We start from the raw sequence: 17,598 nt of genomic DNA on the forward strand, positions 1-17,598 counted from the left end.
TTGCCTCAATTTGAAACGTGCCTCGTTCTGCATTTCGCGCTTGCGGTGTGAGAGAGGTAGACTTGTTTCCAATGGAAAGAAAATAAACACTTGAACTGAGAGGGAACAACAGCAATGCAGGCCGAAAAGCCGTTAAAATGGATTTCTTGTGATTCTAAAGTGGCAGAGTTGTGCTGCAGGGACGTTTATACACATAAACTATGGCCAGTTTAGGAGATGATATGATTTTTAAGTTTGCTTACAGATTGTTGTCGCAAAATTATCAAATTAGATTATTGGTGTTGTTACTCACCCGTTTATTGAGTGATCTAATTGATACCCAAAATAGGATTCAATATTGTTAATTGCAATGCTGATCGCTTACTTTTATTAGTGTCATGGAGGAAATTGATAACGGGAGTGCGACCAGTACACCGAGATCCAGTACAACAGATGGTAGTGGTTCAACTTCATCTCAGGGCTCTAGTAATTATTCGTTTTGCCAAAGAAAAGTGAAGATACCACCAGATATAAAAAAACTTGATGCGGCCATGTTAGAGGGACCGTTAATGAAAAGGCCTGAACCACAACGATTGGAACCTATCCATATAAATAATGCTCACATAGAACAAGAAAAAAGAGGCATCCGGGGTAAAAGAGAAGATTCAAAAACGATTATTGCTGAAGGTAAAGTTAAAGGTGATACTGTACCACGTGATATTGTACCGCATCCTCCAGTAGCAGAAAAACCAAAAATAGGTGTAAGAAGAGGATCAAGAAAAAGTACTGATACTACTCCAAGTCCAGAAGTAAAAGACCTTGGTAAAAATAAACATAATGAATCTGTGGTTGTTTCCTCTCACAGAAAATCTTCATCTGATCAAAATAAAAACATTTTTAGAAAATCAGATGATGAAGTTTCACTGATAAATTCTTATGAGAATTATCTAAGGCAGCTTTCTAAAAAGGAAGAAGAAAGTGATGGTGAAAGTGACATGGAACGATCAAATAATGAACAAGATGATAAAAGTGAATCTGATTACGACAGTGATTCATCAAGCTATAGCATATCAGTAAGCAGTTTATCAAGTGATGAGGAAGAAGATGATCCAGCTACATTAACTTTTTCTACCAATGCTATTGATGGTAAAGAGAAATTTGAGCCATTATATAGCTTGCCACTAAAACCAAAGAATAAAGATACCTTGAATTCAACTGCAAATAAAAGCCAGTTAATGGATACATCAGAACATAAATATGCTGTTTTAAATGCATCTATTCAAAGTGAGGAATTACGAACTCAGTCAGTACCTGATCTAAGAACTGGCAAAAGCTTTAGAACATTAGACACTTTAGGGTATCTATGTCCCAAGGAAATAAGGCAAAATCTAGATTTAACACAAAATATATCTTCTCCAGAGTTGAAAAGAGAAACTAATTTTGGCTTGAAATATAGGCCTTTGCCAGATATTCCTGTCCAAAAACAACATGATAGAAGTCCTGAGAAATCAAAAAATGATGAGACAATTTATGAGCAAATAAAGACAAGAGATTTTGCAGATAATTCAACTTCACCAGCCAAATCAAAAGTCTCTTTCAAAGCAATTGCAGACAGAGTTGTTTCTTTGATGCCAAGGCTAACCACCAAAGAGGCAAGAAGCAAAGAAATTGACAGATATATGGCTGATATATTTCGATATCTACCAGATAAAACATTGAGAATATTTTGTGGTACTTGGAACATGAAAGGGATTAAGGTTTGTTTAGCTCTCATATTGATTAATCTCTACCATAATTTTGCGTCACATATCACTTTTATTCATTATTTATAGTTCAAATTAAAGTAATTTGCTAATCAGTTGTGGTCTGGTAACATTGTAAACATAAACATGTTCTATGATTTGTTAAGCAATTAGGTATTTTACCCTTTTTTTATTTGATGAAAACAATTTTGTGAAAGGAAAAAATACAAGTGGGTCCAAGACTGATTTCGTCAAGTTGATGATATCAAAAAACTACATCTTGAATACAAGTGCAAGAAGGAAATGAATTCTTTACTGCGTTAATTATTACTTTTTAATTGTAATCAAATAATCATTAAGTGTAGCAAAATTTTGAGATGCTGAACCATAACATATTATAAAAATGTATTTTTCATGTGATGATTCTAAGAGTTTAAAGCCAATCTGTCTCGTTGTGGATTGGTTAACGAGAACAATAGCTGGAACAATAGCCTAAACACGATTCCAGCACTCCGCCATATTTTTTACAATGCGATAAATTAAAGGGGGACTGGAAGCAATAAAAATCCCTTTGTTTTTATAACCAATCAACGTTGTGACAGATTGCCTTTAAACAATGGGTAATGACCAAAGGCAACCAGGAAATTTATATCCAGGTGTAGGAGGAGTTGAAAGAGGAATAGTTGCATGTTTGGTATATTGTTATAGAGACATTTCTTAGACTCTACAACTATGCGAGGGGCTAGAAATCATTGGTTTGTCAAAAAGAAAAAACCTACCATGCATTTGTCTGTTTTGGTTTTACTGTCAGTTAGGCATGTTTAAAACGTTTTCCATTTGAAGGGTGTATTATAATGAAAGTTTTTCTCTGCATTGACACCTTGAACTGTGTTTTTTTGGTTGGTTAGCAATTTTTCCAAGCTATTCCCACACTTAGTGTTATGATCATTTAATACGAATTACAGGTCTTTTCACAAATAAATTACATATCTTGTCAAGGTGGTTCCTGAAACATTAGATGATTACATTCTTCCACATGATAGTGAGTTTATTCAAGACATTTATGCCATTGGTTGCCAAGAGGGAACACCTTTCAGGTAATATTGAGCTGGTAGCCTTGAATAGATGCAATAAATTGATTTAATTTGCTATTGTTTTCCCAGTTCTTTTCTGAGCTCTCATAAAAATGGTAATAAGATATCAATGATTGAGACCAGATATTGTCGCAATGAATGATACATAGAATAATGCAACTACAAATGTCCTCCATGACTTCATAGATGATTTGAGAAAACTAGGCTACAAGAAGTAACATTTGTTAGCAGTTAACAGTCTGTGCTTATTTTCCACCCATGTACAGACTTTTTTGAGAATAATTAGAATCTAATTAAGGAGTATAAGAGTTCTTCCTGTAAAAAGGACCCTACCATGGTTCCTGTGGAAGTATTCCTCTTGTAGCGTAAAATCAGAATCTTATTGTGATTTATTTGTTAACCCCAAAATTTATTTGTTAACATTTAAGTACATTTTATTTTTTGGATGTGCTGGATAACACTGGTGCAATGTCTAATATTTGTTTGACAGGAAAGAATGGGAAATCCGCTTGCAAGAGACACTTGGTCCTACTCATGTATTAATGTATTCTGGAAATTTTGGGGTTTTGCATCTATCAATTTTCATTCGAAGAGAGCTTGTTTGGTTTTGTACTGGTAAGTGAAAAGCTTTCTCAATGCAGTTTAGCTAATCACCTTCTGTGTCAATTTGTATTAAGCATGGGCTTATAATTAATAATGATTTAAATATAAGGTAGATTAACTGCTATTACCATAAAATTATTGTCATTGTTCTGTACAGTAATATCTGAGATAGTGTTAAAAATCCAGGGGCTGAATCATGGAGTTACAAGGTTGTTGCTTTAGAGGTAGATTTCACAAGAGTTTGTGTCTAAGGAAAAGATAATTCCCTCAATTGACAGTGTTCAGGAAACTACAGAGTATATATCTTAAATTTAACAATTTGTAACATGGTGCTGATCTGTAAACCCTGCATTTTTGTGTCCAGGTATTGAGCAAGACACAGTTGCAACCAGAATAGCTCATAAAATAAAAACCAAGGTATGAAATTTTATTCATTTGCATGTGAGCTGTTTCTTGGAAATGCTTGCTTAACATATACAGTTTTTAGTTTTTGTTTTTATAAAGCTCTAAAACTGGAAATTTAAAAATATTTCTTAGAAATATCATTCAGATTATATATGTCCTATATAATTATATGTTCTGTATGTTCTATATTATTCAGATTATATATGGATGAATATATGTTCTTTATACCATAGGTTTTCTTTATCAGTCATAATATATGCTCATTTCATTCATTCAAGGGTGCTATAGCTGTTTGTTTCAATGTATTTGGGACGTCTCTCCTTTTTATCAACTCACATTTTGCATGTAAGTTGTTAGTGATAGTGTAACTGTAACAGGAATTATGAAAATGTACTGTAGTGAAGGCTGAGTGAGATAATTCAAACTGCCACCAGCACACCATACACTGTTGCTCTACCAGCCTTTTTGTTTTTTGATGTAATGAAGTAACATTTAAATGTTTAGTTTAAGTGTTTCCCATCTTTCCACTTGATAAGAGTAAATTTGAGTGTTATCTGGTGTTTTTTTCTTTGGTGTTAATAGTCTTGTATCTAATATCTTGTGGCTATTTAAATATCTTCTAGTTGACATTTGGTTCATAACCTTGCTATCTGCTCTAGTTATAATTGTTCAGTAGTAATAATCATAGTTCTTTGTTCAAATCGTGCCTCTTTTCAAAATGAGTTTATCAAATTTTCAGCAAACCAAGAGAAATTAAAAGAACGTGTTAATGACTATAAATCAATTTGTCGCTCGTTGACTATTCCGTTTGGAGAGGGAGATAATCAAAACAGAGACGGTTAGTATCAACTCATCTCCGATTTGTGGTCAAATATTTCGTACTTTCGTCAAGATTATTACTTTATTCAGCATTTTGCATTTCTAGGTTCTTCTTTGCCGCTCTCAGTAATTTTATATAAAGTAAAGATAAAATGTCATATTCTCTGCAAACTATTTCAGCTATTTCCCTACAAAAGTTTTGCAAAGTGTTTTGCAACGGTATGAAGATTTGTTTGTTAAACACATAGCATGCTCTATTTTACTTAAAGATGTTTCTTTACAGCTGATGTCACTTCAAGATTTGACCGTGTCTTTTGGTTTGGTGATTTCAATTTTCGCATCAATAAGAAAAGAGCCGAAACAGATGAAATATTTGGAAAGAAAGATTTCGATGATGAAACGAAAAGAGACCAGTTTATCATAGAGGTAAATTATCACTAGGCTTGTATCAACTGCGCTGTTGGAAATATTTGTAGTTTATTTCTTCCTCTTGGAAACAGTTTCAACCTGAAGCCAGATTGCGCAGTATTTGCTCAAGTGTTATCACTTGTATTGCTATTCTATGTGAGGCACAAAGGTAAGAAGTATGGCTCTCGAACCATAAAAAGCTACAGCTATTATTGACGTTGACATCATTATGTTTCTTAAATAAGTCTTATTGTTACATAAATAAACATAAATTTTTGAAGTTGAAAATAAAAAATCCTTAAGGTTTCTGGACGTGTTTTCGCATGACCCATTCTAGTACTACGGGAGAAATCTCTTCTCTATTTGCCTCTAACGCTTGATCTTAGCATAGTATATGGAATAGAGCAAGCATATATTTGATTCTCTGCCAGCATTATGTCATCGATGGTGTTCCAACGGTGTGCCGTTAGTGATGTCTTTTCCTATTACCGTAAATCCTCGAATCCCAATCCCCCCCCTCGAAAAAGTCCCCCCTCAAGTTCCAAGCGACAAGAAACCAAGACACCAAGTCCTAAGAGTAAGCATTATGATTTCTTAATCTGTAATTTATTATCCTGTACACTGCTGTGAAAACTTCCATGTCACAAAAATCTTCATATATTTTTAGGAGCTCAAACCGCATGACCAGCTAGGTCATTTAATGGAAAAAGGTAATTGAAAATATATTCCTTATTTTACCCAGAGTTTTTACAATTTCGTCTAAGAGATGAATTACATATTTTAAAAAATTGCAGGGATTTACCAAGACTGAAAGAGGGCAGTTACAAAATAAGACCAATCTGTTCAAAAACATCTTGGTCAAAGAGGAGTAGGGGTTGAGTGAGCGGTGTTGGTTCATTGGCCTAGGACAAGTTTACCATTTGATGTCAAGAATTTTGTCACGGTGTTTTAAGATCTCTAAGGAATATAACCAATTAACAAATAAGTTCTCAGTCGCTCTTTCGAATTCTGTTGGCAAATGGAATTATTTTCTGCTACGATTTTTTCACCCCATTTGGTTACGTCAAATTTTCAAGACGGAACGATGAATGCACATTTATTGGCATTGAATAATTTCTTTTCTCAGGTAAAATTTTTCACGGTTTTAAAGAGGCACCAATCACATTTCTACCGACTTACAAATTTGATGTGAACACAGATAACTACGATTCATCAGCGAAGGCGAGAGTTCCTTCATGGACTGTAAGTAGTCTTCAATACACTTATCAATATTTTGATGTATTCAATCGTATTGTTGCAAGCAATCAATTGAAATTATTTACTTTTTGTCAGTATTGGCATGGAAATTAGTAATAATTTTTACGGCGTTTAAGAAACTCTTTGATCTTGTAATAGTTTTTAGAATCCGTCTGTTTCCTCGTTTTGACATCTTTTAGGTATTTATTTAATTTCCCTCATCTACATTTGCTTTGATGTACATTTTCACCCTTGTACTTCGCACTTGCATGACACGTGGAAAATAAGTTACACAGATACTTATTGTGGTGAAGCATGTAATGCGATGTTAGATAAACACAACGGAAGTTTCCTGTGGTTAATGCATCTTCGATATTTCGTTCGTCTTGGTTCTAGCATCTTTGGTTGATAACATGCCGATTTCAGGGGTCATATATGTATATTATACTAAGTTGTCAATAAAGTCTATTTTTATGCCTTTTTATGCAATTTTTCAATTCTCTGATTTTTAGGACAGAATCTTGTACAAATCAAGACAGCCGGACCAGATTAAGGTGGCAGCCTATAGTTCCTGCACGACTATAAAATGCTCGGATCATAGGTACGTCGAAGGTCTTGAAAGATAGATTTTGCATCTTAAATAGCAAAAAGTAATCAATGTAAGACTTTCCTACTCATCACCTTGAGACGTTTGCTTTTATTCGTCTTTAATAGTTCTAGATCTAAAAGCATGCAAACACCTCTAAATTTTGGTTCATCTGATAAACAAATGTTTCAATGAACATACTCATATTTTTTTAATCCTAATCACATAGTTGGGTAAAAGCAAAAAACCCATACGTTTCCAACAGGAAATACTATTTGACTAAAAGTTATGTTTGTTATTGGCAATCAATACATGCCCATATTAAAACGACCCCAATGTACCTTGGTGGTTCTGTATTGAAATAATATAACATAAATCATTTATTTGTTACCCAGGCCTGTCTTTTGCGTAATGGAAGCAAAAATCGAACCACTAAAGAAAAAGTAAGTTTAATTTGATACATCTTGTCCAGCTTCCAACGTAAGTACATGTTGCAAAATCAGCTTTGTCAAGATCTTCTTTTAACAAATATTATTCTTTACACGATTTATTAGACCTTTTCAATGACCATGTCTTAGCCCATTTTAATCAGATATAACTGATCTCATGCATTTACAAGTATTCCGTTGCGACCTTTTAAACTGTAGAGTCCCCAAAACAAAGAATCCTTAAAGTAGTTTTTTGACGTCATATCTTTATCATTCTTATTCTGGTTACCCTGTGGTCATTACCCGAAGTATGAAACAAAAGTGTGGTTTGTCAGACAAGGGTTTTTAAGTATGTTTTCTGTCTTTCATACAATTTGAAATTTTGCAGTATTAGGCTAATTTTGAGTCGTATCTTTTTCAGCTTACTACTTCCAGTAGCCATGTTTGATAGAGACATATATGTAGAGGGTAAGTTCACGCCTTATTTTGATTCCTTTCCAATAAATCTTTCTTATTTGTTGCACAGTCAATCCGTCTTGCTAAACCTTTAGCGTCGTTTCATCACATTGTTGTGGCGGTTGCCAATATTTCTTACATTAGGCCACCATTTTATTTACGATACATTATATTGTAAAGTTTCTAACTGTGGGCTCTTGGGCAGAGCCTCCGACGAAGATTACCCCCCCCCCCCCCCTGTTCGGCAAAATAATAGAGCTTTCTTCCAAATCTTTTGCTATGATTGTTAAATTTTCCCTTGGCCCCCTCACTTCCCAACCTGCGTCGGAGCCCATGTTGGGTCTTGCCTAATTTGCAGCATTGTGCCACTTTTCAGACTTTGCCATCTTTATGGGCTATGTCTAGGGCATGTTATTATTAATTTACAATTGTGTTCCTATTCTTCTATTTACGTTCAGGCGATCAAAAGCGTGCTGCCTGTTACAAATATTTAGATTTCTGATATTAATGATATTAAAACTTATTTTGTTAGCAAACATGCGACGCTCTGCACCAAAAGGCAGCCAACAAGCCAGCAACATTTGTACTATACTGTAACATAGACTGAAAAATATCTGTACAATTTTTGTAAAATATTGGTAAGATTAGCTACATTTATCTTCGTTGTTTATAGTGTATGTGCTCAAGAGTTTTATATTGGCATATTGCCTGTTATTATAATTATCGACGATATTATTGAATAGCTAAATTTTAAGGGATTTTGAAATTCAATTAAATCTTCTGGGCATTCGGTTTTCTTTCTTCCTTTCCTTATCTCTTTACATTGGTTTTCTGTTTACATTATTTCAGGGCAGAAAAAATTGGCGATCAAATGAACAATTTTGGTTTCATAAAATTCATAAAATCCTTCAAAATCCTTATAAAACCCAACATTTTTCATAATTAGTCATTTAAACCTCTAAACTGCTAGTAATTTCACATTAATGTCATATACCGATTCAAAAGCACTCCAAAGCTACAATCTTGGCGAAAAATAGCTGAGACTTTTAAACGAAAAAGGCATTCTGATCTATCTTAACCAGTAGGCGCTTCTGATCTAAATCCTATTCCCCCCGGGCTCAAGGTTGGTTCGGCCCTTAGTGATTCATGTGATAATGATGTGCACAACAGTTGGCCTAAGTCACGTGTATGAGATTAAGCTGTAGTGCTTGGACTCTTCATAAACCGATTGAAATTTTTCGTGGAGTAGCCGAATTTTAACTTTTCCAACGGCTACTAGCTTGTGTTTTGCTACAAAAAAGAATTACTAAGGATAACTAACCAAGTACCCAGTGCTGGAATTTTAATATTCAATGATTACTTTCTATCTTCGTGTGTGACATTCTCGTCCTTAGTGCAAAAATTGAATAACAGCAACATTTTGTGGAGTGAATCACACTCTCGCTTTTTTAACCCCAGTTTCTGCTAATCAACCAGCAACACCAACAACTCTTAGCTATAATTCCAGCAAAGAATTGCACAAGCAAAAATTAATCACAGTGAAATTGAATGCATTTTAAAAATTGATTATATAGATATTTACAATATATCAAATTGAAAAATTTTGTTCAACTCTTTAATACAGGCATTATTCGAAAGTGCTTAAACGGAACGTTTTTAAACGAAAGTAACATCTAATACATTAGTAATTCTACTCAAACTTAACTAAACTAATGATGAAATCTGTACCTTGAAAATTCTGTTTTAAATTGACTACTTCCTAAAATTGCTTAAGGTGTCGAAATCGTGGTCAGCGACACCGGAAGAGGTTCAGGGCAGAAATGGCGTAGCACCAATAAAGAAGGGCAATAAAATGGCAAAGTAAAGAAAATTGCTTAAATTTGTGAGGGAACGGGATCAGTCCTCCCGCGCCCCGTGCTCCAGTCTCACTGATCGTGGACTATTTGCCTGACGGGATTTTACCTGGTGCGAACACAACGAAGACTCTCACCCTGTTTAATCGAAAACGTTTTCGGCACGAAGGGAATTTTTGCTATCAACCCTTTCTCTTCTTTTAAGGATTCCTATCAGGACGATATCTGATCCTTTTTTAGAGAAATGCTAGATATATATGTAGTTTGGCGAGATTTGAACTGTCTGAAGAATCTTATTCTAAGTAGCAATAACATTTAGAATATTCTAAGTCCTGATCATAGCCATAATTAATTCATAACTGTGGTTGCCAACAGTTCAAGATGAAAAACATAACATGTAGCTTATTTCTCTGTTGTTATCAATTTCGATTATGTCGACTCTTTCAGTAGATGATACTTCTCTCGATAGCAAGTAAGGAAATCTGCCCGATCTAACGACTTTCCAGTTCCTCTACGACTGTTTCGATTCTCTTCTTGCATCCTAATCCCTTCAGAGTACCTCGGCTTAGCAGGAGAGTGGAGGCCTCTACCGTCATCCTTTCTTACAACTGGTCGTTTTTCAAGTAAAGTGTTTTTCTGGATGGGCATTTGCTGACAAAATGGCTGCAGCTCGTTCGTAAAGGATTGGTCGATATCTGTGCGTGTTAGCTCCGAAATAGGCTTTTCTATTATCAAACGAGGTCGGTGATCCGAACTTCTTTTTATGAGCTGAAAAGACAACAGGGTGACACTTTTGTCAGTTTAACTAATATGTCATGTACCAGAGAAATCATTGAAATCTATTAATATTTTATACAACCTGCAATGCCCATATAATGAAGATGCAAGTGGTTAAGTATTTGATTTTTGCTTTCATTTTAAAGTTCAAATTGGATCTGTACAAAGTTGTTGTTTACAGTCGCCTTGATAGTGGCTAAATTCATCAAACATTAATAGATAGCGGCCAGCACTAATTGATTTATCAAGCAGCTACAGAACGTAGAACGTGGAATACACCGTAACAATAGAACGGAGAGTACACCATAACTAGAGTAGTTTTTTGATTGAGGCGCGGCCTGTATCGAAGAAAATATAAGAAAAGCTTGCTCTTTGGGTTTTAACTATGCAAAAAGATGTGTGAGAGCGGAACTGCCCCATTTAGGGAAGAAAAGGGTCAGGGGCGGAAATCGTTGGAGGTGTGGTGGGGCAAATTCAAAATTATCGGAAATTTTATGATTTTGTCTGTTAACTTGAAGTGAAGATCTAGGATACTTCTGTGGCTGAATAGGTGGAATATGGAAAGTGAAGGCTAAAAAGAGTTGAATTCTGCTAAAAGATTGTCTTGGCATAAGGCACTAGCTCTTTCTTTGATTTCTGAACCAAATATAATTTTCTGAGAGGATTGTTCTATATCTTCTGACGTCGCATTATGACTTATTTCCAGGAATGTCACTTCATACATTTTTTGTTTGGGGGGGGGGGAGGGTGGCAGCATATCTGCCCTGCAAAAAATATTTTGCTCTGGCAAAAGTTGGAAATGTTGGGATTGGGAACTGGCCCTCAGTTCCCGTAAAACCAAAATACTTCTTAAGGTAAGTTGTTCCCACTTAGGTCCTTGCTCAGTGTGTCCACAAGTTCACCGATGTGTCCACAAGTTCACCGATGTGTTCACAAGATTCACGAGCAAGATAAATTTTTAAATGAATGAAACTGGATTCAAAGAGCTCACTTTTTACAACACACTTTCGACATACACTAGCATTTCACAAGATGAGGGTAGCAAAGCCTTCCTCAATGCAATCAAAAATCATTATGGGAAAACTATCCTGCTGCAAATAAAATACAACAGATGGTGATCTTTATTTTCAAACTTAATTATATTGCCTTTACACGCTATTTTTATAAGAACAACTTTATAAGAACACGAGCCTCAAAATTGGTCAAAAATTAAATTAAGAACAAGCTGAGGCTGAACTACTGTAAAATGTAACTTTCAACAATGTTTCGTCTCAAAAACGTTTTTCCATCCTGGGTTGCTTCTTCGGTGAATATTCAAACATGGCGGCAAATGAAGATTTTCTCGCGCACTTTGTTGGCAAATGAGGCCTGGACACTTCCCTAGAGCGAAAAGCTAGCAATCGCACTGCTTATACCCCATAAATATTTCGAAAAAATTAAGAACAACCAGCCTGACCTTCAATTTACTGGCTCTTATAAAGAAGAGTGTAATGGTAAATTTTATCAACCTCCCTTAAGGCACCACAACCTTTTGCCCAAAATTATGCCAACATATTCATGAAAACAATAGAACAACATATCTTGAGCAATGCCCCGATGGGGCGTCGTCGAATATTTTGGAAAAAATTGGTCTTCTTCATAATCTTCATCTGGCAAACACAAGCTTGAAAACCTACATGAATTTATACAATACACCCTATATCATCCACAAAAATAGATATAAAACAGTATATAGTCGACTCCCTTCTTAAAGTCACGCTTCTGGTTACAGTCAACGAAAATTTAGACCCAAATATGCGAAACTATTCCATCAAATTTTAACCCAAAAAGCCCCGTTTACAGTTTTTTAGTTTTCTGGCAAGCAGTCTTTGTCTTTCTAGTACGGTTTTAAATAAGACACAAATATCAACCAAGGGTGTAACCATAAAAATGAGTGTAACACTTAAGGTGAAAGGAATTGAGAATCAATTTAGAATCTATTCCATCCAGCCCAAGATCACGCTGGCAATTTCTACTTCTGTCACAGGTAGTCTGTATCATTTTAGCTTTGGAGATGACAAATAACAAGCATAACCTACTTTCTTGTTAAGGTACATAAGAAAAACAACAAAACAGATCCGTTGGTCGAAAACATTTGCCCTGTGAAAATCAGTTGTGCCTTCTTTCGTGGTTGGGGGGGGGGTGAGTCACCCAAATACCCCCCTCCCCTCAAGTGACGCCCACGCTTATTTCAAGCGGAAAAAGTTTTGTTGGCTGAGCTTGCATTATCGCTACCCTAAGAAAAATGATCAATTTCCGCCTCTGAGAAGGGTCGTCGCGAGAGATTCTCAGAACGATCGATTTAAACCTTATCCATTATTTCAAAGGTATACCGTTTTCCTCTAAAAAACGCGGCGTTTATTACAAACTCCAAATTTTGGATGCGGCGTTCAATAGAGGGCGGCGTTCATCAGAGGGCAGCGTTCAATAAAAAATAAAAGTTTGTCAAATGAAAAATGACAAGAAAAATGCGATGAAAAAAGATAAAAAGAATGTCAAGTCAAGTCAAGTAATGAGAATATCCATGTCTGTATGGGCGGCGTTAATTAGAGGAAATACGGTTTACGATATTGATGCGTGTGATTTTTAAAGTGTATGATAATGAAAGCCTGGATCATTTGCCTCTTCCGAGTGATCATTTTGAAGTTCAAACGTAGTTCTTTTTGAAATGCATGCCTTACGTGATGGATCTTAAGCATGATTAACGTGGATGATCAAATCACGAAATATCAGTGCTAAACGTGACATTTTTAAAAGAATTGCTGTGTTCGGCGGTGACCTGTTTAAGTCAGTTTAAACAAAATCATTTTATAGCGTAATCCTGGTTAGAAAAGAATGTATTCATGGTCCTCGGTTGACCAACGTGATATTAGTTTAAATTCTTTAATCACAAAGTTTTCGAGGAAAAGAAGAAAACTGACAGTGGTTACGCTACTGATAAAGTAATTTTTATCACACTAATACGTGATCATATCAATGAGTGAAAGGATGCCAGGGCTTTCACCGCTCAAAAATGAATGTGTCTGTTATGCTTGATGTCTTCAACACAGAAAGACATGAATTGCTTATTCTGTATCATAATACCTTAAACAAAATTTGTATTTAAAGACACATTTGTTGTGGTTAAGCTTTTCAGCATCTTCTGATATCGTGATTATTTTCCAAGAGAGGCAACTTGTTACCATTTGGCAAGATGCAGCCAAGAATCAATAGAAAGAGTACAGTGGACCAATGAGTTCTGACTTTAGTCAGAATGCAATACATAATTGCCAACATCATGTTTGCATCCCACTCACCCCAACCTAAACCAGTTGAAATAAAGAAATTTCACTCTCAAACATTTGGTACTAAAACTCTTTAACATTCAGCTAGGAACTATCCAGTTTCTGCACACAATCAGCACAATGCAGAAATTATAATGGTTAAATTGATGTTGTTTATGTTATCCATGACATAATTTAGCAAAAGTATTATGAGAACCTTACATGAAACATTGCTATAAGAACTTATTTCCTATCTTTCACCATTCTTTCAAGAGGCCTACTTACTAAGTTATGTGGGGCATCATGACATCAATGTTATCAAAAGGTGTGAGATTGCCAATAGGTTTGCCCAGATTTTACTATACACAAACTGTTATTGTTCTCTCCCAAACCAAAAAAGTACATGCTCAATCCTGCTTTGTGGATTTGTCAAAATTTAAATTTTGAGAATTCTTTTATGGCCAAAATTTAAATTTTTAGAATGCAAATCTGCAGCAAACTCAAAATTTATCTTAAAGACAGAAATTGTTATTAAACCTAAAAAACTACAAGTTTCTACCTGGCATCCTTAATTTTGAAAAAAGAAAGGAAAGAATTTTTGATGCAAACTGTTTCTACCAGCAATTTACTTTTACACAATTAGCTTGAGGGGGTGAATTGATAAAAAGGACTTGATGAGACATATCAAAAAGTAAACACTGTATCATGCTGTAAGAAATTCAACCCTATGAAAATAACAACTCCAGGTTTGAAAGAAATCTACCAAATGTGAAAAATGTTCCTTTGTCCATGATTGGATGCAAATTAGATCTAAACAACAAGCTTGGCTGAATTAATGAATCTAAAAACGACTTACCTTCTTTACCTTCTTCTCTTCTATTTTCTCGTGGCTGGTTCCCCTGTCAAAATATTGGAACTTCAGTAATGAAGTGTTCTTACAAAAAATAATTGTTTACAGAAAAAAAAAAAAACCAAACTTGGTTGTTCTGGGACTGTGATAAAAGATATTATTATCTGCCAATATTTCCAAAATAAAACTAAATCCTTCATTTGTATGGATGAGCTTATCATACCCTGTTTTCTCAAACTTAAGTGACATAAAAAACCAGGTAAAAATCCAACTTTAAGTGATTTCTGACATGAAAGGACATGGAAGAAACAATGTGGGCATTTTCTAAAGTAGATTGCATACATATAGGAACTATGGGCACAGGGTGAAAATCAAGCATGTGCCTCCTACTTTTCATAAACACAGTAAAATGCCTATTTGCAGCTTACAAAGTTGTAATTTTTGCTAAAATGGCCTTCTTTCCATTTAAAAAAGACAAATTACCTTAATGGTATGCCACGAGAGAGGGTCAGAAAATCTTGTTCTTTCAGATTATCTCCACATTTCAAACAAAATTCAATCTCTTTTAGATTATGTTTTCTTTGACCATCAGAAATGTCCATGTCACTTGTACTTGAAGTCAGGTTGCTCAGAAGTTGAGAGTCCTTCAATCTGGCACTACTTTTAGAACTCTTAGTCAAGTCAGTTTGACTTGCTACTGCATCCCCTTTGGTTAAACTTATGTTTCCTACCAAATTTGACAATGAATTAGTCAGTGATCTGCACAGTTCTTCATTAAAAAGGGACTGATCAATTTGGTAAGAGCTATGTTCTACTTGCTCTAGCTTTTTTGCACGATACTTTACAATGTAGCAGCTTGTGTCTTTATAATGTACAAATTGGTTTGTTATCTGACTCCCATAGCTGTCTCGATATCTGTTTGCGTTGCAAAATCTTATATTATGAGCAATGAAATCTTTTGAATTGTTCTGTTCATTTCTTGAAGTTTCTGCAAGTCCTTTTCTCTTTGGTTTTGTATCTTGCTTTTTGCGACCTTCTGTTCCATAGGAACAGTTACATGCACTCTTAGATGCATGGTTAAGAAATTGTCCTTCTGGATCTTCAGTTCCCCATCTTCCCAGTTCTCTCTCAGAAAAACTTCGAAGCGTACTTTTATATTTGCCACAGTGCGAGCAAGCTAATTGCCCTTGACATTCAACGTTATTTGGAGTTGATTTTGATATTTCAATCAATTTTGTAATCACTTCATCTTCTGCAATAAGTGAGGCTTCTAAATCGAATCCAGGCATCTTTTAACATGGTTTAGGCGCTTCCTGCACAAAAAGTTGTGAATACTTACAGGCAGGCTGGTAAGAGAAGTGGATTGAATGAAGAAATCTAATCCAACATCTGAGAGCCCGGTTTTAAATGAAAATTCAAACCACGGAGATCTTATCTGGTTAACAGGCTGCCGTCCACGAAATCCGGTGTGTTTGGTTACCATACACAATACTTCGTAGTTATCTATACAAAACATCGACAAATTCAAGGAATCAGCATGACATATCGAATAACTTGATTAAGACAATTAACAAACAGTTAAATGCAAATGTTATGAATTTCACTTAAATTAATTTTCGATAAGAAACAAAGGAATACAAACTATGATATTCCTTAAATTTCACCCACTGGCCATTTAATTTGCTGTAAATCGCACTATTTCATCAATGACATGCCACTGAACCAGTTCCCATTTTGCAAACGTACGGAAGCAATAGGCCTAAAGCCATCTGCGGAAAAACATGCAAATTCCATCAACGGTCAAGGTGACTTTGACATCGACCTCGCCGGTTTTGTGGTGATCTACCTTTCAAAGTACCCAGTGAACACCGATAATAGCAAGAAGAGACTGTTTGAGTGCTCAGTTCGAAGGGATTTTCTTACACCGTTGACTTAGGTAGGGACTCTAACAATGATGGCGCGTGATCACTGGCTACAACAACATCCTTGTTTCCTAGTAACGATACAAAAGAATCTCACTCACGTCAAACAAGTTAGACCCCCGTCCGAAATGGTGAATAAATTGTTGAAATTTCCGATGCTGTAGGTTTTTGCTTTTATGCTTCATCTTTGTTAAGTTTAGTATGAACAGTTGTTCTGATAATTTCTTTACTGTGCTACAAGGATTTTAGTAACAACCATAATATATGTAGTGGGCCTAATTTTAAAAAATTAGCTCCATTGATACAGACCATCCACTCTTAAAAATTAACTACACTTACGCTCAAAAAGTATTGGGACGAATTCGATAAACGAATTATGGCGTTCCGTTGGATTCGGTTTTGGAACGGAAATTTTTCAGATTTGGGCAATCTTTCTACAAATAATATAGGCCTACGTTTCCCCAAAATGAAATAACAAGTTAAGAAAATGCTTCAACTTATGAAGCATAACCAAGAAAAGACAGGATTCTTTCGATTTTCCTGATTATAACAGCAAAATATGCAGAAGGGTTGTATGGCCTAATACTTCGCAGTTCCCTCAGAAATGACCTTTCGTCCCTCGGCGTCGTAAACTTCTTTGGTCTGCCAACCCTTGATAAATTTTTACTGTTCTTGTACGGAAAGACTTTTTACATACCAGAAAGGCTGCACATAATGAGCAGCCGACAATTGATGCAATATCGCGAAATATATGGATCCATTTCAAGGAGGCTTTTTGCGGTTTCTGTTCAAAGACATTTGCTACTATAATTTTTCAAAAAAATGCTCTAAATAGGTTGAAGTTTTGATTAGTGGTTGTTTTCGTCCAATTGCCATTCGCCACTTAAAAACAGAACTAGCTTCAGTACCGTAAATCCTCGAATTAGCCCCCTGGGGGCTTATTTATTTTTGATATTTTTGGACGGGGGCTTATTCGAGAGGGGGGCTTATACGAGGGGGGCTTATACGAGGGGGGGCTTATAAAATTTTTGTAGACAATAAGAAGACATTATTAAAAGACCTGGTTTATTGACAGTTTGTGGTTTTAGAGTGGGGGCTTATTCGAGGGGAGAGCTTTTTCGAGAGGGGGGCCAATTCA

The 17,598-nt window shown here is 35.5% G+C and overlaps 2 protein-coding genes across 4 annotated transcripts; one reads left to right on the forward strand and one right to left on the reverse strand.

Annotated features, from left to right (window-relative positions):
• Positions 1-37: 37 nt before the first annotated feature.
• On the forward strand, positions 38-8,549 carry LOC135693961 (uncharacterized). Its single transcript, XM_065212559.2, has 13 exons — positions 38-1,736; positions 2,721-2,818; positions 3,306-3,430; positions 3,783-3,835; positions 4,102-4,168; positions 4,563-4,661; positions 4,926-5,068; positions 5,718-5,760; positions 6,177-6,292; positions 6,799-6,887; positions 7,268-7,315; positions 7,722-7,768; positions 8,289-8,549. The coding sequence occupies exons 1-13, from the start codon at positions 378-380 to the stop codon at positions 8,351-8,353; spliced, it is 2,352 nt and encodes a 783-aa protein (XP_065068631.2). The 5' UTR covers positions 38-377; the 3' UTR covers positions 8,354-8,549.
• Positions 8,550-9,360: 811 nt separating this feature from the next.
• Positions 9,361-17,456, reverse strand: LOC135693966 (uncharacterized). 3 transcript variants are annotated; one of them, XM_089111032.1, is made up of 4 exons: positions 16,254-17,456; positions 15,022-15,851; positions 14,545-14,587; positions 9,361-10,377 (listed from the first exon to the last, which is right to left on the reverse strand). In XM_089111032.1, the coding sequence occupies exons 2-4, from the start codon at positions 15,825-15,827 to the stop codon at positions 10,039-10,041; spliced, it is 1,188 nt and encodes a 395-aa protein (XP_088967158.1). In that variant the 5' UTR covers positions 15,828-15,851; positions 16,254-17,456; the 3' UTR covers positions 9,361-10,038. The 3 variants fall into 3 exon arrangements, with proteins under 3 accessions (XP_088967158.1, XP_065068647.2, XP_065068644.2); XM_065212575.2 differs by having other exon boundaries at positions 16,181-17,456; XM_065212572.2 differs by having other exon boundaries at positions 9,362-10,377; positions 16,207-17,455.
• Between the last annotated feature and the right edge of the window lie 142 nt (positions 17,457-17,598).

Source organism: Rhopilema esculentum, chromosome 11 (genome assembly GCF_057945365.1).
Source record: "Rhopilema esculentum isolate cy_ngs chromosome 11, ASM5794536v1, whole genome shotgun sequence".
Lineage (NCBI taxonomy): Eukaryota > Metazoa > Cnidaria > Scyphozoa > Rhizostomeae > Rhizostomatidae > Rhopilema > Rhopilema esculentum.